General features: G+C 40.6%; 2 protein-coding genes across 5 annotated transcripts in view; both read left to right on the top strand.

The window, feature by feature from the left end:
• Positions 1-25,911, top strand: part of MYF5 (myogenic factor 5) — a 279,874-nt gene that overhangs the window by 105,936 nt on the left and 148,027 nt on the right. The gene's annotated exons all lie outside the window — the stretch shown is intronic.
• ACSS3 (acyl-CoA synthetase short chain family member 3) overlaps positions 16,841-25,911 on the top strand; it is a 91,178-nt gene continuing 82,107 nt past the window's right edge. The window contains exons 1-2 of one of the 4 annotated variants that reach the window (XM_069773314.1): positions 16,841-17,354; positions 24,526-24,670. In XM_069773314.1, the coding sequence (XP_069629415.1) occupies positions 17,044-17,354; positions 24,526-24,670 (456 nt within the window). In that variant the 5' untranslated portion in view covers positions 16,841-17,043. Of the gene's footprint in view, positions 17,355-24,525; positions 24,671-25,911 lie in introns of those variants that run through there. The other 3 variants (XM_069773315.1, XM_069773317.1, XM_069773316.1) reach the window with 3 other exon arrangements.

The raw sequence follows: 25,911 nt of genomic DNA, 5'->3' as shown, positions 1-25,911 counted from the left end.
TTGAGCCGTGACTGAGCACCAGTTGGCCAGTAGTGCATTTAGCCACGGTTCGCGGCCTTGGGCAGCACTTCTGTTCTGTTAGAGAGAGGAGGTAGGCTGATACCACAAAACATTTAAAGACCTTCTTTTAACATTTTATGCAAAGCCACAGTCTGAAGTTCAAAAATTCTGTAACATGTTCAGAAAGAAATTCAGCATATGGCATATTCTGTGACAATTTCTGGAATTTTACATGACAGACCAGACCTTGGGCAGGCAAGTGGAATTCCCTTCAGATGATGATAAAGCAGAAGATATGCTCCAAGGTGCACTTAACACATTTCAGCTGTTAATAACAATTTAATGCTTGGGACCAGATTAAAGGGAATCCAAAGTAAGATTTCTTTAAAAAAGTGTATTTTAGCCATTAAGGTTCTCAGCAGCAACTTTTTCCTTCTGTATATCCATTCCCATTGTGCTGCATGACTTGCTAATTTAAATATAACTTCTATTGTCCAAGACATGTTGTCCTAGAAACTACTGTAATAATGCATTACTGTTTGGGATATTTATGTGTGTAGCCCTGCACACATCTTATGGCTGGTTGCCCCTATAATTAAACCACTTGTGATTATAGGTTATGTTTATAATTTATCATGTGACTTATAAATATCAATTTAATATCTGTTAAAACTTCCTGTTTTCCAGGTGAGAAATAGAAAAGAATTTTGGAGCGAAGCTTCATGTAGAAGTTTTCCTGGGCTGTGCAAGGAGAAGGCTGTGTTCTTGTGACACTCACCATATTCTGACTATTTTTCACTTCCTGATATTTAATACAGCTGGTTCTGAGGAAAGCGATGGATCTGCCATCTAGCTTGTGATGATTGAATCTTCTTGAGGCAGATTTTTGTTGATTACATTAAATGTATGCAGGAGCAAAACCCAGTTAATATGACAACTGAGGAGTCATTTGTCATTACAGTTATCCCCAAGTCTGGCTGCAACGTTGTGAGTAGTGTGGAAGCAGGGGGAAAATCCTCTATCAGAAAGCACTATTGATCTAAAACCAGCACGAAGATAGAAAGCAAAGCAGCCATAAGTGTCTTAACTTTTAGCATGAACTTATTCAAATAGTCTTGATGTCAGTGGCCCACGGTAACTCGGGGAAGTGGCAAAGCCCCTCAGGGTGTTGAAACCTGTAGATAGAGGGCACAGTGATCACCACGCTGCTGCACAAAAGCAGTGGTTAGTAACTCGGATATTACCAATTGATCTGAAAATGCTTTCAAGGGAGATGACTGTCAAGACTGCATTTTACAGAGGAAGAGGCTCAAGCACAGAGTTTAAATGACTTGCTAGCAGCTCAGCGGTAAACGTTGGTCTCTTGAGCCCCATCAATTGTCTGTTCGTTATACTACTGATATTGCCATGTCTCTTCTGGAGTTCTCCGAAGGCTTACCACAGTGTAGAAATCCATGACAAAGTTATTAGATGTAAGTCTGGTAATAAAAAACCCTTTTCAGGAGTGCATCTCACACAGTTCTTTTCATAACCACTTCCAACAAAGTAAGGGGCCCTGGGGCTAAAAAATCTTTGTATTCCCCCACACAATGCAGGAACTCCTTCAAAAGCCATTCATCTGGGTTTGGATGAGGGGGAAGTATCAGAAATTCAAAAGCATGGTAGATGCATGACATTCCTCTCTGGATGGCTATTAGCTTGGTAGCAGTCTTGTGAGAATAATTTAGTTTGTGGATTCTATGGCCCTGGATTAATTTTGTGTGGCCATATACAGCAATCCTGCAGTGGCAATAAGTGGAAATAGCAGCCCCGCTGCCAGCTTTCTTCCACAACTAGAAAACTGGCATTCTGTTCTGAAAGCATCTTTTCACAGAGATCTTCACTTTTTTGGGGAGACTGTGAATGGATCACTGAACAAATACTGTACAAATCCAGCCTGTAAATTACCCAGCAAATGGGGGGTGGATAGGATCCTCCATGCTGTGCTTTTTTGTTGCTAAGCTTTGGCTGTGGTGCCTCTGCTATACCTTTACCTATAGAGCAAGATGAGCTTTTTCAGATCTACTTAAAATGGGAGGTGACATATTGTATGTCACATATGTCATTACTTAAACGGATTTTCTTTATGTTCACTTACGTGAGTTATTTTTGTTGGATCAATATAAGGATGATGTGGAATAAAGGCCTTTCTCTGCTGCCTCTAGATGCATAAATATACAAATCCTTACTATTGATCAGAAAAGATGTGGTGAAAGTAGCACGCTAGATCTCGTATCAGACTCAAGTGATAGCCAAAACTTCTGTTTTTTCTTCCAGCTTTTCATGACATTGTTTCTTCAGATGTGCAACACCTGCCCCTGCTGCGCAAAGGGTAAAGAAGTATTTGGTGACCCAGGACAAGGCACAGGGCAGCCTCAGTCTCAGGGTGTTTTACTGACAGATTAGAGAATGGGACAAAGACCTTGTGAAAATAAGAAAAGGTAGGCAATTAATTCAACAGGTGGTGGATAAGAATATGGTATAGGTGATTTCATTCTGTTCATTTTTGTTCATCTGCAGAAATGTGGGTCAAAAGAAAACAGGAGAAACTGCAGCGAATTTAAGAAAAGCTGAAGATCCAGCATGCACTGTGAAGCTTTTTGCTTAGCAGAAAGTGGAGATAAACTTTACATTTCAAAGACAGCAGGATGAGAGGCCAGATTAACAGCGGAGGAAGTGAAAAAAAATTTTTTTGAGCCTTCAATAATGCAGGATCAGAAGAGTTTGCCGTGATAGCATATTTAACATACTTTAGAAGCCAATTGCAGGATACTTTGTGGCACTACCGAGATCAGAGAAGACTTCAGGAACCCTAGAGGAGAGCAGAAATAGAAAAAACTTCAAGAAATCTCAAAATCCTTGTAGGTGACTGAGAGAAGGAATTCAATATGAAATGTAAACCACTGGTGTGAATATGTAGATTTTAGTTTTGTGGCAAATTGGACATTCTTATTTTGCATTTTTTTAGCCGAAAAAGGTTATTGAGCTCTGTGAAAACACAATTAGATAAAATGTTGTGAAGATTAATTATAAATTTAGCACTGGGAGAAACAATAAACATCTTTTACGAAAAGAAATAAGTAGCTAAGTGAAATCTGTGTTTTCCTGAATAAAAACAATTGAAGAAAACAAATTAAGGGGTTATGCGTCTAATTCAAACATGAGTATGGCAATATTGGATTTCATTGTGACAGTTGTCCATTGTCCATAGGAGTCACCATGACAAAACAGCTCAATTTTCTGAAAATCGAAACGTGAAATAGAAGAGCCTGCTAATATGTGGAGCTCTTACATGTAGAAGATTCAGGGTAGGGGCAACCATCTCAGTTTTAAGGTGTGCTTTGTTGAAATGCTTAGCTACAGTGTGGTTCATTTAAAAAGACATCAGGTAAGGAGATACTGTACAATTAGGAATAAAGGTATCCTATTAAAAATAAGGTACATCATGGGACGACTGTCTATTATCATAGGCTTGGACGATATGCTTTAGCTAGAGGGTTACATTAGTATTCAGGCACTTGTTTTATATTTTTCCTGTTTTTACAGTGCTATCCCCTTGAAACTCATTAAACCTTTTCCCGCAGTAGCCTAGCCACTCAGGCATGAATAATCTAAGGAGTAAACAGAATATTGTTATAAATACACAAGTGTCCATTACAAGAAGTAGTAAATTTAAAGATGATTAAAAAGCAACAACAAAGCACAAATACCCTCTCAAGCACACACAGCTATTACATAACCAGTATGCGTTTTTCTTGTAAAGGATTCATTAGAACATAAACCTTAGAATTGAGTGAAATAAATAACTCAGCCTGGTTAATGAGCTACCATTAATCATCTCTAGATCACAAGTTCAAAAACAAAAAAGACGATTTATTTGTTACTGTTTTGTGCTTATTTAATCATGAGAGCCATGCAAAACAGGTGTAAAAATGCTGGTACTGTCTATAAATGAGGATACATTCTAACATGACTGTGTTGTACATCTTTTACAAGGCTGTTGAGAGTTCCAGTTCAACAGACCATCTAAAAATACATCCCTCTATTTAAAAGTCCTCAGGTTCAACTGACTGAAGTGCAACTACATAAGGGCTATATGGGTTTAAAACATTTTTTAAAAGTTTGAGATGTCTAAATCAATGTTTAGGTAGATGAGGCAATTAACTCCAAACCTGCAGTCTGAACTTCTCTGTTTAATGGCTGGGGGAAAACTGCAGGTGGTGTAATTTGCAAAGTGAACGAAGTACCTCCAGCATTGTCTCACGTGCATGAGTGTGTCTTTTGTGGGCAAGGCAGTAGGTGAGGAATGGCTTTGTCCCTTTTCCCTTTTGTGGATTTCATACAAAATGCATAGAATAAAACCAGAAATCTCCTTCACCAAGCTAAGGAGAGAATATGAAGGCACACAAAAATGCCAGGAGGCTTGTGTGGATGAACAAGGAACTCCTAGCCAAACTCAAAACACTAAAAAGAAGCATATAGAGGGTGGAAGGAAGGTGGGTAACATGGGAGGAATACAGAAACATTGTCCGAGCATCCAGGGATGATGTTTCGAAAGCTAAAGCCCAAATGTAATTGAATTTGGCCAGGGATGTAAAAAACAAGAAGGGCTTCTGCAAGTACATAAGGGACAAAAGGAAGACTAGGGAAAATGTGGGCCCATTGCTCAACGAGACAGGGGACCTGGCTACACAGGGCATGGAAAGGGCTGAGGTACTAAATGCCTTCTTTGTCTCAGTCTTTACTAGCAAGACCATCCTTCAGGAATCCCAGGTCCCAGGCACCACGGGAAAAGTCTGGAACAAGGAAGAGGTACCCTTGGTGGAAAAGGATCAGGTCAGGGAATACTTAAGCAATCTAGACATACATAAGACCACAGGCCCTGATGGGATGCGCCCACAAGTGGTGAGGGAGCTGCCTGCTGCCATTGCGAGGCTACTCTTGATAATCTTTGATCAGACATGGCAACTGTGAGAAGTGCATGAAGACTGGAGGAAAGCAAATGTCACTCATATCTTCAAGAAGGGCAAAAAGGAGGACCCAGGGAACTACAGGCTGGTCAGTCTCACCTCCATCCCTATGATGAATGGTGATGAAACCATTTCCAGGGTCATCAAGGACAAGAAAATCCTCAGGAGTAATCAAGAATGATCACCAATGGGAAGTTATGCTTGACCAACTTGATAAACTTCTATGATGAAATGACTGGCCTGGTAGATGAGGGGCTAGCAGTGGATATTGTCTACCTGGACTTCAGTAAGGCATTTAACACTGTCTCCCATAAGATCTTCAAAGACAAACTCTTGATGGCTGAATGGGCTGAATAAGCAGACAGTGAGGTGGACCGAAAACTGGATGAATGGCAGAGCCCCCTAGTTGGAGGCCAGTAACTAGCAGTGTACCCCAGGGGTCAATCCATCTTCATTAGTGGCCAGGATGATGGGGCAGGATGTACCCTCAGCAAGTCTGTGGATGACACCAAACCAGGACGAGTGGTTGATACACCAGAGGGTCGTGCTGCCATCTGGATGGACCTCAACAGGCTGGAGAAATGGGCTGACAGAAACCTCATGAAGTTCAACAAGGGGAAGGGTAAAGTTCTGTACCTGGAGAGGAACAACCCCATGCACGAGTATATTCTGGGGACCACTGAGCTGGAAAGCAGCTTGGCAGAAAAGGACCCAGGGGTCCTGGTGGATACCAAGTTGAACATGAGCCAGCAATGTGCTCTTGTGGGCAAGAAGGTGAATGGTGTCCCGGGCTGCTAGCAGGAGAGGAGAGAGTCCAGTGAAGGGCCACTAAGATGATTAAGGGGCTGGGAAATCTCTCCTCTGAGGAAAGGTTGGGAGAGCTGGGGCTGCTGAGCCTGAAGAAGAGAAGGCTCAGGGGGAATCTCACTGATGTATATAAATACCTGAAGGAAGAGTGTATAGAGGACGGAGCCAGGCTCTTTTCAGTGGTGCCCAGTGACAGGACAAGAGGCAATGGGCACAAACTGAAACACAGGAGGTTCCCTCCAAACTTCAGGAAACACTTTTTTAATGTGAAGGTGACTAAGTACTGGCACATCCTTGGAGATATTCAAAAGCCATCTGGACATGGTCCTGGTCTACTGGCTCCAGGTGGCCCTGCTTAAGCAGGAGGGATGGACCAGTTTCCCTCCAAAGGTCCCTTCCAACCTCAACCAGTCTGTGATTCTGTGAGGTAACCTTGAGAGCTAAGCCTGGAATGCAAACCCAGCTCCAACCTCCAAGTCACTGTCCCCTGGACAACAAAATGAGGCTTTTTCTTCCTCCTGTCCCTGCTCCCCTTTGCATTTCACAGGTTAGCTATGGCAATTAGGAGAGAGGAGGTGTGGGCTGGAGCCGCTTCAGACTGACAAAGGACTGCTTTAGTTATTTTTGATTTACAGAAAGTCAGGCTTCTTTAATTGACAAAGATTTTTGCTCGTACTTATACCTTTATTTTCTTCAGACAACCACAACAACAAAACAGGTTCTTACAGAGAGCCAGAAGGAAATAATGAGTAGAAATCTATGTCTGAGGTCCCTTTCCCTCCCTGCTCCTGGAATTTAGGCACCCAGGTCAAGGTTGTAGCTTGATGTTGCCATTGTTTTTTGACCCTCAAATCTTGTCTTGAAAAATCAATGTGTGCAAAAGTTCCTTCAAGTAACCAAAGAGGCCTCACTGTTTGCTGTTAATGGTGGAAGAGCAGGAGGTGGTACTATTGTCCACAGCCTGGGTTGCATCTGATTAGCATGCTCATAAAGCAGGAGATAAAGTTAGGGAGCAATTCAGATGCCCGACTTAGGTGACCCAGTGCCTTTGAGAAGGACCTAGGTGTCCCCTATGTTCGGTGTCATCAGTAACCATACTGGGCAATGTGGTAGAATAGTTTATGGTGCCTCAGGGCTTTCTTTGATTGTTCTCTTTAATTTAGATGCAGAGATTCTGCCTAGATATTTATTTGGATACATAACTAAACGCTTTCTTAGACATAAACCTTCCTGTTTGATTTTGGCTAAGGAGCAGCGCCTGACTTGTTTTAGTTCATGATGGTTGTAAATTGGGAAAAAAATAGTTACGGCTAGTGGAGCTATATTCATATAACACCGGAGTATTTAATGTTTTACGTTACCCTAGTGTAAATGTGGTTCTAATGCATACTAACTCACAGGGTTACTGAGAAAATAAATTCATTAAAGGATGGTTATGGTCCTCAGATGAAGGCTTTCAAAATGCAAAGTTATTATCTAAGAGAATCTTGACGTTTAAAATTCAGCTGGCAATATTTTGACATGTCAAAGAGGCAGTTAATTTTGAATATATGGAAAATGTTCAGAGGCATATTCAAGCCTTTGTATTTTTTTCCACACTGCAATGATGACCATGTGCAATACATCAAAAGTCAGAGCTCCAGAAGTGAAATTGGCTCACGGAAACCAAAAATGAAGAAAACAGTTTGGACTTGACCATGAAATGCTCTAAAGAATAGTGTATATACTAGTTCAGTGAAAATGAGATGGTCTTTAAACCCTCAGAGGACAAAAAAATAATGCCAGAACTGAACTCTGTCAGAAGAGAAGACACAAAAGGTTAGGGTAGCTGGGAAAAAATAGAAGATTAAGTGAGATTCTGTGTAACTGAATGGGTGAAATAGGATCATAAACAAATCTGTCATAGGGAGCTTTCTATCTGTACCTTCAAAGGTGTAAGGAATATGGAAAGTGGAATTGGCATCTCTGCTTTGTTGCTAAGTTTGTGACAGAGAATGAAATTTCGAGTTCGGATAGCTTGTTAAATTGAAGTTATACTAGAGTCTGCTTTTTATTTTTGTATTGTTACATGACACTACCTAATCCTTTTGATATAGAAGTACAGAAAGAAACCAAAATTTGATGGCCAATATCCATGAAGACATGTTATAATGGAGTTATTCTTCCTTTGGCTAAGATACAAACAAGTTATTAAGAAAACTAATGCTTCTGGTTTTGCCACTTGTTTGTATTCTATATATTGCAACACCTTTTTTTCCTCAATTAAACCTGCTTTTGCAAAATATTCCTAGATCTAGAGGTATATGTATGCAAAAAATATTCAGCATATGCAGAGGAGGGATTTTTTTTCCCCAAAATATCATCATTGAAGCTACAATGGAATTATCATGACCCTTTTTACCGAGGAGTAAGGCTGAGGATAATGATTGTTTTTTAGCTGTTTAGTTTTGGCAAGCCTGTTGCTTGAATTGGCACTTATAGGTATTGAGACAGAAATCAGAGGGTATTGATCCTTACCCTAACACGTCCTTGATCTGACGGCTGGAAATAAATCTATTGGTTGATATTGAGACTGGGATTTTGTTCTTATGCTTGGAGCTGCTAGAAAATAAGACTGTTACTGCCACAAATTAGCAGACAAAGTTTGTGAAGAAGTATTTGTTTCTCTGATTTATTTATTTTAAATGAATTTAAATTCTTTAAATTCATCCATGTATTTTACTATCCCTTGTGTTAAGTCAGGCTGTTTTGTTACTAAAATGTACAGAAATGTGTATGATTGGAATGTTTTCCCATACACGGGGATTCTTGGATCTGCAGATTTTTAAGACTGGTAAAACCCCATAACAAACTAGGTAGTGATGTACAGAAAACCACCCTGTAGGTGTCCTAAAAAAGTTAACCTATATATGTGCATGCTGTTAGCTTTGGAAGGAGACATGACTTGATATTCATTTTTCCTCTTGATTGCCAGAAATAGAAAGTAAGGGCTGATCAAATTAGACTTGGAAAATATCCACAATAGTTTCATACTCTTTATAACAAGCTCTTTCTTGGAATTTAAAAAGTAGTTCAGGTTGGTCAGAGATTGTGTAGCTCATGGGGTGTCAATTGTTTGTATAGGTATTAATACTGAACCTTGTGATATTTGGTTATGGTGCAGTCAGCAAGCAGAAATAGCAAGCTTTTCCATTTTATTCATGATGTTTTATCTACTGTCCCGTCTATGTTAGTGCCAGAATGAGAGGAGATAGATTTTTAGCTTTTGTTTTCCACATTTACCTACACTTAAACAAGGGAAGAAGACATTCAGTAGCAAACCATAACTATTGTAAAAAGGGAGCAAATATTGTTATTGGGAAAATAGAATCCTGTGAATTCATTTTTCATTAAATATGTTAACTGTCAAGAAAATAGGCCAACTTTTTGGGAACTGAATTTTACAGAAGATGCCATCTGGCTTTTCCAATTGTTACAAAGAAGGATGCTTTTTTGTTTGTTTTGTATGAAATATCATAGTGTTCTATAGAGGGAGAGACATCCTTCAGGGTGGCTCCTTACAAGAAAAGAGACTTTTTAAAATATCAGAGAATTAACTGCATATAAAAATTATTTTCAGCTGTTAATTAGTCCATGTAGAATTTTTATATGAGATGAAAACCAAATCTATTTAAAAAGTAAAGACTCAGCTTTTGCTCAAGGACTTTTTTTTATATTCACCATGAGATGTAAAGCCTGGACATTGGTTTTGCTGGCCAAGAAGTCATACTTTGGACTCTGGTTTCTGGAGACCATTATACATGGACACAACAGTTTAAATGGGCTGCTTGGGGTCTGACAGCCAATAAAGCAATCTGTTTGGGTATAGCCCGTAAGACTTGGTTCTAAAATTCTAACAAATTCCCAAGCTCACATTGGATGCTTAAGCTGCCTCCTGTAATGCACATCTAAATATTTCACACAAATATTCATGAATTCAGTCTTGTCAAAGGCTGTGATAACAACTGCATGGCTTAAGAATAGTCCACTAGAGAGCTAGACCTTCAAAATGAATAGGAAATTTAGCCTCCGCTATTAAATTATACAGTAAAATATCATTTGTTATATAATTCCAAGTACAGACACTGGATAACTGAGCAAGAACCAGATGAATGTCCTTTAGATTTGTAAGCTATTCCAGTGAGCAGACATATTGAGTATAAGCCCCCTAAAGCTATTACTGAAAAATAAATCTTGAAGATCCAATATTGTGCATTATCTAAAACATATACCTAGAAGTCATTCACTGCTTTTCCTTAACAGGAGTGAGCAAATATTTGAACACGCAGTGTGCATGTTGAAATTCTTTCCCTTGACCCTGAAAAAGCAGAACCGTATAGGTACTTCAAGTAAACTTCAGGGTGCCTGGAGAAGGAAAAATAGCACAACAGTGATAAGGCAAATGATCAGGTTTCAATGTGGGATGTCTGCCTCATTGAATCCCACTTCTATGATACTAATTTGACAAAGGAATTGGTTTTCCTGCCTTTTTTTCAGTTCCAGAGAGCTTAAATAGGTTATCTGATGGCAGAAGATTCTTCACTGCCTTTTACCTTGAATTTCTCCTTGATGTGTGAAAAGTAGGGTAAGTGTCCATGAATCTGCTATACTCATTTTACACTAGTATAAATATCTGCAGAGACTAAAAAATAGTACCTTGTGTAGCCTCTGCTCTGTTATAATCAATGACTTTTGGCCTCTAGTGAGTCTAAAATTTTACCTTGCAATCTAAAATCCCCCTAGCCATGAAAATTAATTCTGGAATCTTATTTCTGAGGGTGCAAACGTAAATGAGTGGCAGCCTAGTTCAGCACCATAAGAGAGTGAGGCCATGAGAAAATGTGGACCTGAACGTACAACTGAATGTATTTGGATGTATGGTTTTGCTGCTGCCTTACCAGTTAAAGAGTTTTTCTGCTTCATATAATGATTCTCAGGCCTGAATTCATGCCTTTTTTTTTATTTAGATTCTTCCAGAATCCTGTGACATGCTAATTTGCAAGATGAGCTATAGAAAAAGCTATTTCCAGAGATTATTACTGATGTTATTTGGGGCAAGCTGAGTGACAGCTACTATTTCTTCCCTAAGCTGCTGTGAAATTTCTTCCATTCTTCACCAGTCTGAGCTGCTCAAAACTGGGATCATTCAAGAAATTCACACATTTATTTGTTGTATGGCTCTGGATGAACTCGCATTCTTAAAAATATAGCACACGTTAATAAATGACAGTTGTAATGGATTATGCTATGGACTTCGCACTTAGTCAATTTAGGTGTTAATTTCTTGTTTGCTTGCAAGATAATTCTGCAGATGAACTACACCAGCACATTGCCACAGTGTTCGTACATTAGCTTTTCTTGTCATGCAGTGAGTGAATATAAGGAATAAGGATTCCTAAGTGGACTAAGGATCATGAAATATGTCACAAGGACAAAATCCAGCAACTATTGAGAATGGGATTGCAAGAATGAAATTTTGGGAGATAACAAGAAATGGAGCAGACTAAGCCAACATCAGTTATACAAAAAAACGCCCTTCAGTATATGTTAACACGCTGAGCCATAATTTGCCATGGGCCAGGCTCCTAGGCAAGTTTGCTGCCCTTGCAATACGACTGATAGCTTCTTGCAGAGGGCTGTGACAGGTGACGAGATAAGTACTAAAGCTGTGGCAATTAACTCCGTGCTCCTAGGAGCATCCCAGGAGTCTTTAGCCCAGCCAATAACGCAAGTTCTGCACTCCTTGTGCACCCAGAGCTCTCCTGTGAAACACGGAGCTTTGAGTGCGAAAGCAGCTCAGTACTAGATTTTAGGTATTCTGACAATCTCAAGCATGTGTCTTTTTTTTCCATCTTTAGCTACATACAAACCATATCCCCCTCACCCTCCCCAACCCCTCCAAGACAGGAGACAGAATCTCTGTACTTTAGACCCAGGGAAGTCTGGATATTCTGGGAAAAATCAGCCCTCCTGTTTTATCTTAGCCAAGGAAGGCTGAAAATACAACTTGGAGTCACTGCAATTTTTAAGCATAGAGTTCCTCCAGTAGTGGCTAACTTCTTCATACTTCTTGAGCTGTATTCTCAATTTGAGAAAGTGTTGCTGATAAGAAATATTGATATAACAGGTAATTTAAAAATTATTTTTATGCCAATAGTGATATTAACACTTAGATTGAGGGCTAATGGACTCTTTCATAGTTCTGTGAAAAAGACAACTTTCTGGGTAAAAAAAGGGTTGCAAAATCCATGGTTATTTTTGTTCAAAAGGAACATCAATAAGAATACAGGTGAAGTCCTTTTGTCCCCTTCAAAGAATATATATTGAATGTTGAAGGTTTTGTAATAACAGTGCTTGTGCCTGTGATGGGTCTGATGCAGTGATCTGGAAACCAGGGCTAGAGGCATACCAAAGAAATGGGAACAGCTTTGGATAAAACAGCAGATTTTACTCTTGCAGAGACAAACAATCAATAATCTGCAATTTCAGGAAGCTGGGCAGCCCAGGGACATGGATTACCTAAAAATCAAAGTTCAGTGACAGTCTTCATAAAATTACATCATCAAGTTTGTAAGTTAAGTCCACAACAGCAGAAATGCAAAGCAGAAGCTAAAGTTCTATTTGTCCTCCATGGAATTTACCACGGACTCTTTTCTTCAATCATGCTTAAATACTGAAGAACATATCATAAATTTTGCTTTTGCGTGAAACTATTTTGCTTTCATGTGCTTGATTTGTTATGTGGTGTGTTAGTTCTTTTAGTGTTTTTTTTTTAAAATTAAGAAATCCCCATTATCTATCTGGTTTTGCTTCTCACATTTTCAAAGTCTTCTTATAACTTAAAAGTATGGAAGTTCATTGCCCAGCAGAGTTTTATCAAAGCTGTCTGAACATTTGACTCGGATTTATCAGGGTCTCATGTGAGTAAGACTACTTGCATGAATAAAGCTCAGCATATGCCTGAGAAGCTTTCTGAAATAGAACTTAGATCTGGAAAAATATGGATGAAATACAGGTTGTCCTGAACTGTAAGACCTCCTTGGGGAGGAATCAAGTGATAACTTCAGTAATAATTGATACTAAAATCACATTTTCATCCCAAAGGATCTCTAACTCATTGTCACCTGGATTGAGTCAGACTTTCATTTCAGCACTTTCCAGAAGTCTGTAAAAAGTGGCTTCTCCCTGCAGAGACAGATATTTTAGCGTTTTTATAAGTTCTCATCATTTGTCTCCCAGCACACTATCTACTCATTTCCAGAAGACAGAAATAAACGGAAGGTCATGAATTTCCAGCATTTCAGTGTGCAGGCGGGTCACCCACCATGGGCACATTGATTTCACTACTTTGCACTGCATCACTATTCTAAATGCTGCAAAAACTAAGTATGCCTAAGACCTCTGACATGAAGGCATCTTTAGGCTGGAAGGCAGCAGTCAAAGAAAAGCGGTGAGTACAGGTATTTCTGTGGGTTTTTTTGTTTGTTTTGTTTTTGTTTGCTTGTTTTGGTTTGCTTTGGTTTTCCCTATGACCAGATCTTACTATTGCAGAACAAACCATGCCATCTTTTACATTCACTTAAAATAGTCAAAATATCTACTCGAAAAGTTCTATTTCAAAATATGTATTTTTTCCAGTAATAATTTAATTATTTTGAATTCTGTGCAAGATTTTTAGTGGATTTCAAGTAAAGCTGTGATATGTTTAATATTCTAAGACTGTATATTAAACTGTAAGAATAACTCTATCTACTTATATACCATAGAAGGTGCCGGTTACTACTACTACTTCCATCACCTTTCAGGAAAATGGAAAAGTTTATTTTGACTTGAACTTAACTCTGCACACTACTGCATATTGTAGAAAACTGTGCCTGCCTCTATTTTTTAGACATCAACGATATACAGGACTGTGAAACTTCCTTGTACAAGACTGTCAGTTCTTCAGGATAGATACAGTCTAAGAGTTGGACAAAAGGTGGTACAGAACTATAGCAAAGTGATTTTAAAAATGTACTAATTCTTAAACTACAGTTTTACTTTGTGCTTACAAAAGCACAAATTTGAATTACCAAAGTTTGGAAGTCTTGTACACTAGGACAGTCAGAGCATTTCGTATACAGGAAGGGATATTTGTAATACTCTTCTGCTGATCTTTTTTCAACATGCATGTATCTTCAAACATGCATGCCTTACACTAAAGGATACAGTTGCAGCAAAAATGTTTTTTTAAATGAAAGAAAGGCTTCAGATAAATGATTTTGCAATTGCAGAAGTACCCAGGCCATGTTTCACAGTTTGTTCTTTGCTAATCTATGCCTAGAAACATGCATGTATTTTTCAAGGAAGTCTACAGCTACAAGGGTAATTGCTACACACATCACTTGACATTACTTCAAAATTCTTTGTTCAGGGTGAATTTCAGGAGCATCAGGTTTTGCAAAAAATAAAAAAATCCTTAGAGGGAAAATTCTTCAGTTCAGAAATCTGCTACAATGGCATTTGTAGGTGAACCTTAAATTGCTAGTAAGCAATTGGGAGAAGTAGCAATCCCTTCTTTACCCTTTTAGCTATCAGTACGGGCTGTGATGAGTTTAATTAACAAAGTACATTCCACAGATACTCATTAGAAACACTCCTTCAGGAAACCGATATTAGGATGTTAGCTAAAATAGGAATTTAATGCACTTCATGTTCCAATTAAGTTCATTTGTATCCCCTACACCTCTGGTGTATTATTTCTAGTAGGACTTATATTCAAAATGAATACCAGCGCATTTACTGTTGCAATGCAAATTCCTTTGCCAAATGCTTATACCTTCGCAATAAACACACACTACGGACAGAGTGGAAAAATGGTTAGCATTGCTCTTCAACACCGCATCAGCAGACACAACCCAGTAGGTGTTTAATCTCAGGATACTTCTTGCAGTGTTAGTGCCTACAACTAACATGTTACAGAATACATAGACCTAAATATTTTAGCTAGCCTGAGCTCCACAGTTTTCTCCCCAGTAGAGAAAAGGGAGATGTTCCAGCTCAGAAACAAACTGCTATCACCACCCAGAGGCTGGCTGCATCCAACTGCCATAGGACCCTCCTTAACTAGATGGGCATCAAAGTGTTGGTGATCCAAAGAACGTAGCTTATATGGCAATTACAGGAGTGGACATAATGTACCTCTAACAATTTGATTTGGGGGAGTGGGCTTCACAAATTGGGCTGAGGCAATTGATATGTCTTGTTAAGTCCACCAGTTGCACGCCTCAGGCAGACAGTCATCGCACTGTATTCAGCCACATAGTGGGCTTGTGAATACCCTCAAGTCTAAGGCTGTGTGTGCTGAATTCTGAGCAGGCACCAAAAAAATTAATCAAGTTTCCATAACAATTTTCAGTCAGAATGGATCTTTCAAGTCAAAATTAGTCTAGCCATCATAAAGGTAGGAAATAAAAGAGATAATTCTGGGAATATTTTTAAAATGCCAAGATCAGTTACATGTGATCTGACCAGGAACTTGTGTTCTTCAGGCACATTTGTACAATGCATGCAATACTACCAGGCATCCATCAGTGGCATCTGATTTCAGGGCTGTCATGGTGTCACAGTGTTTACAGTCTCTGCAAGCTTCCCTCTTTATTTTATTTATTTTTTAAATCTTGGCTCATGGACTCTATTGACAGCAATTGTCCTGTCACAGTGGTGAAAGTGTGTGAGAAAGCAGTGTTCTCAAATGTCATCATAAAATTATTACATTTGAGAACATGTATTTTTAGTTTTTTTTTTTTTTTTTGAGAAACATATCTTCTATTTTCTTGCTTTGTTGCCATGCTGTAGCCTTTACCTTGCAGTAAGGAAGTTTTCATAAAATGTCCACTTAGTCCTTCAGGTGTTTTAGGGTTTGGGGGTGTTAACTTCTTTTTAGAAATAAGTCTCTGATGCTTGACTTGGACATTTTGGAAAGCGCATTATGCCACTCAGGGCTGTACGTTATTGAGGCACTGATGGGGAGGAAAGAGGTGAACGGCAGTGCAGTGTGGGACAGGTAGTTCATACCACACTGGGCAATGATAATAGACTCTACAAGCCATGGGAAACTCTCTGTGAGGTAATTATATTTGCCTCAGAAAACAGAAGCAGCAACCACTCTTTATGCTGAAAGACTATTAGTGGTTTTGAAGGTGACCTAAAAGTTCTGATGAGCTTGAACTCTGTAGGCCAAACCTCCACCCCTCTTGTTTTTTTTGAGCCAGGATAAGAAACTGATTTCATATATTAAACCTACTGTAGTAGGTAAGCATTCTAGTTTTTCTCATCCCCTTATTCCTTTACCTGCAACGTGATAAATTGTTATGTTCCTATCACACCAGTTCCACAACAGTCGGGTAACGGACGCCTAAGTTAACCATGAATACAAAACCTATTATAGAGTCCCCCTTAGCCATATGACATTTTTATAATGTGACTGCAGGAGGAATTTCCTGAGAGACCTGTAATGGACAGACTTATTATAGCGCTAAAATAATTTCGTAAGGAACAAAACAACATCTTTGAAGCCGCTGTATGTCTTAGCTGACTTGTGCATTACAGTCCTCTGAAACATTACCACCGAAACTCAGGAAGGGTTTCTAAACATACGCCAAGATGCGCAAACCGAAAGGTCCGCTACCGGTGACGGAGGTCTGCTGGCAAACAGAACAAACATCTTCCCTGGCACAAACAGTACGCCTCGCTTCGTCACAGGGAAGTTTTCTCAAAGCAAGAACGTCTGTCGAAACAAATACTCGAGGAGCGTTACGGCTACTACCTGTCATGCAAGCCATCAAGTCACAAATACCCTCGGCTCGGCCCTTTTCCCGTCCCTCTCCGCCGCCGAGCGCTGACGAGGCCGCCCGCCCCGACATGGCGCCCGGCCCGACCCTCCCGCGGCTCCACCGGGGGCAGCAGCCGCCGCCGGCCGCCCGCCTTCCCGCCTTCCCGCCCGCCCCCGCTCGGCCCGGCCGAGGCGACGCTGCCCGCCCGGCTCCGACTCGCTTCCGCGTCCCCTCGCCTCAGGGGAGCCGGCGTGCGGGGGCAGCCCCGCCGTGCCCCGGCGAACGGCCGCCGCCGCTCCGCCTTGTGCCGTCCGAGGGCTTTGCGGAGCCTTAGCGAAGCCCGTGCGGCTCCGAGCCCTTCAAGGCCGCGGAAGATGGGCTTCCTGGGCAGGCTGGCGGCGCTGCCGAAACTTGTCGGGGCGGCGGCGGGCCGGGGCGGCGGTGCCTGGAGGCGGCCGGGAGGGCCCTGCGCGGGGAGCCCGCTCCCGGGCCGGCCCGCCGCCGCCCGCCTCCCGCCGCCCGGCGGCCGCGCCGCCTCCTCCCGGGCGCTGGGCGAGTACGAGGAAGTTTTCAGGTCCTCCGTGAGGGAGCCCGAGAAGGTGTGGGGAGCTGCCGCCGAGCAGATCCAGTGGTACAAGCCCTGGGCCCGGGTGCTGGAGAGGGGCCGCCCGGGGAGCGCCTCCTGGTGAGTGTCCTCCCCGGTGCGGGGCCGGGGCCGGGGGCTCTGCCGTGGCGGGGGGGGCTGCGGGTCTGCCGGGTTGCGGGGGTCGTGCGGTTGAGACGAGACTACCCCAGCATGTACTCGGGGTGGGCTGCGGCAGGGGGAGGTGGCTGCAGAGCGTGGGGGGAGTTTAACGATTACCCTTGGTCCCGCTTAATGATTAAAAGCGGCAGGGATGAGCGTGTTGGGGTGAGAGGGCGGTTGGCGGGCAGGGGCAGGTGTGATGTCCGCCTCCGTGAGCCCACGCGTGCCCGGGTGAGGAGGGTGAGCGCGCCCCGCGCTCTCCAGTCTGTCCCCTTTTGGGCCTGGGTGGGGAGCGGGCTGCTGCGAGCACGGGAAACCCGGCACCGGGTGCCAGGGGAGGCAGGTGTGCGAAAAGACGGACGCGGTGGCTTTCGGAGTTGCTTAAACTATCTAAGTAGGTCATAATTTAGAGGATGTGGTTAAGGCAGCGTTTGGCAGAAGCATCGGCGTTGCGGTGTATAGACACCCGTGTGGCGAGTGGCAGAGTGCCCTGAGACAGAACGTGATATCCTTCTTCTAAATTGCCAGACAGGATTTTCAGTACTTCCTCAAAGGCAATCGCCCTGTTAAAATTTTGTGTTGACCACCAACGCCTCTTTTTCAGCAGGTTTACATCATGCTCTTTGATCTTTTCTCAAGGAGAAGACGATATAGAATGAAAAAGGCAAAGCAGGATGAGGGTCGTCTTTGGTACATTGACATTCTTTGCCATTTTTGTATTTTTCTGGTTTGATTTTAATTTAAAAATACTAATCATTCTAAAAATATAATTAAACATATTAATCATTCTCAAATCTGCCGGCATGAAGAGATACAGAACGCGTAGAGTGGAGCTTGCTTTCTTATTGGTGTCTGACATTACTGCTTGGCACCTCTAGTACTGAAAATTGTTTGTGTGTCTTAAGCTGAATGTTAAATAGCACCCAGCCAGGATAAATCTCTTTAAGTCTGCAGGGCTGTATAACAGTCAGAAGGCCTAAAACAGATGGATAGGGCCCACTGACCTTGATTTTTAGGTCTTGGCACTATGCAAAAAGGGCAGGTAGGATTGCCTGCATAATTAGGGACTACAGAAGGGCCTGGAGCACAAGTCTTATGAGGAGCACCTGAGGGAACTGTTTAGCCTGGAGAAAAGGAGGCTGAGGGGAGACCTTATCGCTCTCTACAACTACCTGAAAGGAGGTTGTAGTGAGGTGGGTGCTGGTCTCTTCTCCCAAGTAATAAGTGATAGAACAAGGGGAAACGGCCTCAAGTTGTGCCAGGGGACGTTTAAGTTGGATATTAGGAAAACTTTCTTCACTGGAAGGGTTGTCAAGCATTGGAACAGGCTGCCCGGAGAAGTGGTTGAGTCACCATCCCTGGAGATATTTAAAAGACGTGTAGATGTGGCCCTTAGGGACATGGTTTAGTGGTGGACTTGGCAGTGCTAAGTTAATGGTTGGACTCAAGGATCTTAAGGGTCTTTTCCAGTGTAAACGGTTCTATGATTAAAGACCAGTAAAGATCCCTGGCTCTGGCATTCCTGAACAGAATAATGAAGAAGTCAATACAATGGTTACTTTTTAAGAACTAAGGTATGAGAATTAATACATGCCAGCGAGCATGATTTTGCTATCAGATTGTGTCAAACAAACGGTTTGATTTGCTGAGCATGACAAGCTTGCTAGCTGAAAGTAACAGGGTTAGGTCTTTGTAAAGCATTGTGACTTCTCAGATGGAAGTTATTTGGCCTTACAGCAGGGATAACTGGATAAAGTTTCATGGGCTGAAGTCAGACTTATCTTCCAAGGGTCTTTTCTGGCCTCACTTCTCACTTGCATTCTTCTCCCTCTGTGGATGCAGATTGCCACAGACTGAAATTATCTCGCTAAGGTGGGCAAATACCTGAAGGGACGTAGAAAGACGGAGCCAGGCTCTTTTCAGTGGTGCCCAGTGACAGGACAAGAGGCAACAGGCACAAACTGAAGCACAGGGGGTTCCCTCCAAACATCAGGAAACACTTTTTTAATGTGAGAGTGACTGAGCACTGGCACAGAGTTGGTTGTGGGGTCTCCATCCTTGGAGATATTCAAAAGCCATCGGGACACGGTCCTGGTCTGCTGGCTCCAGATGGACCTGCTTGAGCAGGGGGTGGGACCAGTTTCCCTCCAGAGGTCCCTTCCAACCTCAACCAGTCCATGATTTTGTGGGATTATGCAAAGATGGAAGTCTCTGAAGACTCAACATCAGGCCATAATTATTGTTTGGATGTCAGGTATCTGTTGCTCTGTTGTGGATAATAGAACATTAAGCAATTCAGATTTGTGTAATCCTCTTTAATGTCTTAATATGCAACTTTTTTTATTGAAGTTCACCTTAATTGATAACAGGCTGTATGTGATACTAGTGTAGTACTGTAATGCCTCTGAAGTCCCGCAAGGTTACCAGCATTCAGTGTGCTCAGCAGAACGACAGATAGATAAGTTCTTTGAGGAAAAGACTGAATATAAGAGAGAGAGAAGATACTAGAGGCTCTTTCAGAGGACATGTTGAAGAGAAAATGAAGAGGACAGAACATAACTGAGGAAGAGGCCAGGCTTCCAAGAAAAACATAGCTTGCTGGTCTAACAGGGTGAAGATGTAGCTCTGGTTCTGAGGTTTACCTAGGAAGCAGTTTATGGAGACCATAAAAATAGTATTAAGAAGTTCATGTATGTGCTTCTTGACTTAGAATTTATCTATTCATAACATATTATTAGGTCAATTAATAAATACCCATTTCTTGCAGTATCTATGTTTTTGGTTGCCAAACCCGATACTTACGGAAACATAGTTTTCATATATTTTCCAGTCTCATTTACTTCAGTTGAAGAAGTTGAAGGAGGCGGTTAACATATGTAAAATGTAGCTATAAGGGAAATGCCAATTCATCCTCTCTAGGTACTGTAAGAGCATGAAAGAAATGTGCAGCATGCCCTAGTGCGTTTGCTTTAGTCTCTGCCATTGGAAATACCAGTATTTTGTCAGTAGGATGCAAAAATGATTTCTGAAAGCTATGTGATCAATGCCACCATCCCCTGGCGGTTTTATTGAGGCAGTAATTCCCAGGTACCATTGAGTGTTTTGACCTGCATCAGCAGCTGGTGTGGCGCAAAACATCATCTGTTTTTGCCCACATCAAAAATAATGAGAAGAGCAAAAAAGCATGATTGGTCAAGAAAAGGATGGAGGAATTGAAATTGGTATCGAAGCCAAAAAGGAGACCTAAGTTTTAAAACATGTAGAATTTGGCTACAAAGTTGAAGGAAAAACTGTTCTTTGAGTTGGCTTTGAAGAGGTCAAAACTAGAAGTCTTAAATTGCAACAAGGGAGATGTAGATTTTAGGCGTTAGAAAGAAAAAATCTTTTTAATGCTAAAGAAAGTGAAACACTTCAACAGATTATTTTGGGATCTTATGGAATCCCAGTTAGAAAGGTTAAAGCAAGTATTTCTTTAGGAACGTGGAAACAGTTTTTCCTAACGTGTGCAGGCAGAGGGCAGTTTTGCAAGTTATGTTTTTTCCCTGATTCTAAGATGCAAGTGCAATATAAAATCCCCTTTGAACTTTAGGAGTGTTGGACAGATTGCTATTCAAATGTTGCTTACACTTTTAAAAATGTGACTGGATCAATTAACATAGTATTATCTCAAAATATCTAATATTGTCGTGGTTTTGTCTAACATTTTATTCATCTTCTGTTCTTGCTTCATCTAGAGAAATTAAAAAAAACATCCCATTGATTCCTGGGAAGCCAGCCTGGAGAAGTATATGTACCCGGCATGGCAAAAAAGGATTTTAGCAATATGCTTTTTTTACAGTTGTGGTGCAAAATAATTTTAATGTATCATTCTTTTGCATATATGCCAGCTTTATTCAGAGCCTTTACTTTCTTTTTTTTTTTTCTTAATTATCTCTGCTTCTGAACCATTGAAAGAATACTAAAAATTGTCTCTGAATACAACTACTTTGATTCTTCAGATAGCAGATAGTGTTGGAAATAAAAGCATAACTTTTGAATATTTGAGTGAAGTGAATTAAGGCGTAATTATGTGTTGCCTTCTTCACTACTATACTTATTTAGTTAATAGCAAGTAGGCTGTTGTCACATCCAAAAAAATACTGAATGCAGTAAAAAAAAATTTCCAGGCCATAGATGGTAGGTGTTAAGCCCTATGTAACTGGAGTCCTGCTATGGAAGACCTAACTGACTGACTTGCCAAGAGTAAAAAATGAACAGAAGATCAGTGCTTTCATGCCCTCTTCTACTCCTACCTCTAAAAGGTTAACAGAGTAGTCATTTTAAAGTATGATTAAAGAGGTAAGTGCATGTGCTTGAGATTCCTGTTTGTGAAACAACAGAAACTGTGCGAGACCTCAGGGCCGGGGTGAGACGGGAGGCGCCGAGCCCCAGTCACGAAGAAGCAGCAAGTCCTAGGTGACTGCTGTAGGCAGCTCTGAAGAGGCTTAAGAGGGTCCTAATGTGGGTAACTGCACTCCAGTTATTAAAAAGATGCCTTATTAGATCTTAGTTATGCATAATGTGGATTATCAAAGGCAGCTGCTTTCATGGTTGTATGGGGAAAAAAGACTTATCAAAAGGATAGGTAGATATTGTCAGAATATTGGTTTAAAATGTTGCTGTAAAGCAAGCTGTTTTGATGTTACAACCAGTTTTAAATTCTTCTGCAATTTTTGACAGGAAGAACCTTGTCATATTTTTCCACCATAGCACCAGTGAACGGTAGATGAGCTCTTCAAAGAGACTGCTAGTGAACTGAATGCAGTTTCTTTTATATATTAGTCTCGTTACTGTTTACTCTTTTTATTTGTTTTACTATTCCTCTGCTCCATTTGTTGAATGTTATTAATTTCTCAGCATTAGGAACACAGCCTAAAATAAGGTTCTTCAGACTTGGATTCAGTTGGTAAGCCTCATTGAGATAATTGTCTGGTTAGCAACAGATTAGCATTTTACAGTCCTGCCTATTATGGCAAGATTTACTGGCAGTTCTTACAAACATCCTGCAGATCCACCTCTGATCTTTCTGCAGTCTATTGGAATATTTTCTTTCTGATTCTAGACCTCTGTTTTAAATAGGAGCATCTCATTGATGTCCTTATTCCAAGACTGGGTCCTGGTTTCATGCTGCTGTTTCTTTCCAACTAAAGCTTATTCAGGCAAATCAGAGTTCTTCACAGGTATTCGTCTCCTTGGGAATCGCTGCATCAACCAAAGTTTGCAGCAGCACAGGGCAGCTTTTCAAAGCCAAGCAGCTTTATTTGTCAGCCAGAATGAGGTATTTGAGCATGTCCTTGGGTGACAGTAGAGAAGTGAAGGTCTTGCAGTTATGGTCATGGTAGGTGCATCTCTGTTTCTCTGATCCCGTAAGAGCCTCCCTCCTTCTGAACGGGGTAGCAAAGCTCTCATTACACTGTCCAGATAGTCTTGGGTTTTGTTTCAACTTGCAGTCACGTCTCTTTCACATACTTGTTTGCAAACAATTGTTAAAAATTTATGTGACAGTGTTGATGTTGCCATGTATCTTTAGAAGAATCAAAGCTCCAGTGCTTGCTCATGTTTTGACTGTTCTTAGGTGGTTACATATAGTAGCCCAGGTGCTGCACTCCCTTGTTCCCTTGTTCATATCATCCTGCAGTCATTTGATGTAAAATCAATGGATGACCTGAATCCTACACAACTTTTTATGACAGTAATATAGAGTTTCTCTATATTACATGAAACAACCACCAGTCCTTTATTGTTCATACAGTTCTTCTTTTATGGAAAGGGGTTTGTAGTACAGAATGTTTTTGTTACTTTCCTGGCCCCCCACTTTCTACTCATTAATGGCATTGTAAAGGTGTCATAATAAAAGATTGCTGCATCCTAAACATCCTAACTGGTTTTGGTTTAATAATTGCCATTCTTTGACTTCTGTGCATATGGATAGACGAATAATATATAAAATATCCTGATTTAGAGCAGTCCTTTACTAGACAGGAAAGGTGAAAAGGGAAATACTTTTTCAACTAGTAGTGGGTTACTTCAGGCTGTCTGTTTTTACTTCTAGTTACGTTATAACAATACATTATCACAGTAGAGCATCCCCATAGAACTTTTTGGAAACTCAGCTGTGTTTTTTCTGTGTGTTGCTCTTCTTATTGCTGTAGAGAGATACGTGCAGATAGGAAAATAAACACAGAGAGCATTATTTAGCATGAACTTTAATTTTTAGATTTTGTGTCATCTTTCAGTTAGTAGAGTCATCTTTGTATCTGATGCCTTCTTTATTTTCTTACTTGAGGATTATGCTGCACTTGAATTTTCTTTTCCTGTGTAAAATGACAATAAAAATGGAACCTGAGTTTGTGAAGCGTTTTTCTTTAATTAGAAGATGACAATTTTCTGTAAATATCTGGCTGTTGAGGAGACTATGACTCACATTGCTTTACAGGGGATTTTGAGTCACTGATGTAAAACACGGTAATGTCAAATGCATTATGAATGTCAGACAAATTTATAAGATCTTATAACTGTTGGGGTCAGTTTCATTTAGATAACAGATGCTTGTATTCTTAACTGTTATTGCCAAGAGATGAATAAGAATATTTTGAGTCCTGAACCTGTTTTTCTTAAAATGGGTACGTGTGCGTGCCAATACAAAGTAGTGTGATAACGTATTTTCATAATGTCAGATTATTTTATGTGAATGTGTGCTTTTTCTGTGAAATCTTAGCTATAAAAATCAGAATGATTGATGAAAAATAAGTTACATCGGGACCAAGTTTAGCAGGTTCTTAGTTAAGTCAATGACGGTACAGTGCTTCACTTTCACTGTTTTCATTAATAAGCTTATTTAGCTTTTTGAGTAAATGGTGAGATTATAGAATAAAAAATGTATATATATATATAATATCTGAATATATATAAATATATAATATATAAATAAAATATATAAAAGGGTATAATGTTTTATGAGCTATATTTTAATTGCATGCTCTCATTCCTTAAAAAAACCCCATAAAATGCAAAAGAATAGTCTTATTAGTTTGGAAGGCTGGATGTTACATACTTCCAACTTTTTTTTTAGGTTTGTAGGTGGAGAGCTGAATATCTGTTACAATGCTGTAGATCGTCATGTTGAGAATGGACGAGGAGACCAAATTGCCATTATTTATGACAGTCCTGTAACAAATACCAAGGAGAAAATAACATATAAGGAACTTCTTGAACAGGTATGTTTGAGAATAACCTTGTTACTGAAAATGGGCAGTAAATATTGCACAGCAGGTAGATACGAGAGAGGTAGAAATGGTCTACCTTGCTAGTTTGTTCCTTTTGCTGTGCTCAGTATTGATTTATAAGCTTCACTACCTGTACCCAGTTATACTGCATCTAAGAGGTTTTGATCTTCCTCTAGTTCTTCTTTATCTTCTGCAGTTTAATAATTTTTTTCCTAGTTGGTTAAATTTTGAACTTTTCGCTATTGGATTCCCCCCTCCCCCCCCAACAGTTCTTATTTCATATTTCAAAGGTAAAGCAAAGTATTAGTCAAGCCACTTGATGATTGCTACAATGGACAAAAATTCAGTTCTGTAGGAATGAAGATGTGTACCTTGGCTATTGCTGCGCATAACTGAGTGTAAAACCAGATGAAATTTAACAGGGAGGAGCTCTAAAGCAAGCTGCGTCATCTGCCCCATTGCAGGCTGTAGTGGGGGTGCTGGTGGCCCTGCACTAGCTTTCTGTCTGGAAGGTCTGTGGATTTCGACTTCCCCATCGGCTGAGGTAGCTTACCCCCAGCTGGGGTCCTGAATACCCGGTTCTGCATCAGCCCATTCAGATTTACTCAGTGCCTGACCGCGGGTTGTTGCCACCATGGGTGTTTGCAGTCTGCCCCATTCAAGGTCCTCCGCTCTCACAGCTGTCAGCTGGTGGTTTGCCCTCACGCCGCTCCTCTGTTTAGCTGGCTTTTTTCTTCCAGTCATATGTAGTGGTTGCACTTAACACTGAGTACAAAGAAACGTTGGAGTCAGACTCATGTTCTTCCTTAATGTATTTCAATGTGCAAGATGCATTACAGCAAATGGAACACACTCACTCTACCTCAGATATGCATGTAGTGTCTGGAGTAATCTGAACCTGTGGTTTGAAATGTGAAATAAGGTTCACAATACAGTAATTCAGTTTGTGAGGATTTTATTCCACTGTTGCAAGAAAAGAGAAGTCATACAGCTACAAAAAATGATAAACCCGTACTGCACTCAACTTTTAAAGGAAAATATAGAAAATATTTACTCCTCAGCAGTTTTCTCTTGGTTTACCAAGTCCAAAAAAGAAGTTGGAAGTTACCATACAGTATGCGGGAGCTAGAACAACTAGCTTCGATGTTTTAAGAAATCAGAAGACTTTAAAAGGGCCCAGCTCCTTATCTAATTTTATTTATTATTTTATATGTATATAATATATAGAATAT

Source organism: Haliaeetus albicilla, chromosome 28, assembly GCF_947461875.1.
Source record: "Haliaeetus albicilla chromosome 28, bHalAlb1.1, whole genome shotgun sequence".
NCBI lineage: Eukaryota > Metazoa > Chordata > Aves > Accipitriformes > Accipitridae > Haliaeetus > Haliaeetus albicilla.
Note: the sequence above shows the minus strand (reverse complement) of the source record. Positions and strands in the feature narration are given on the sequence as shown.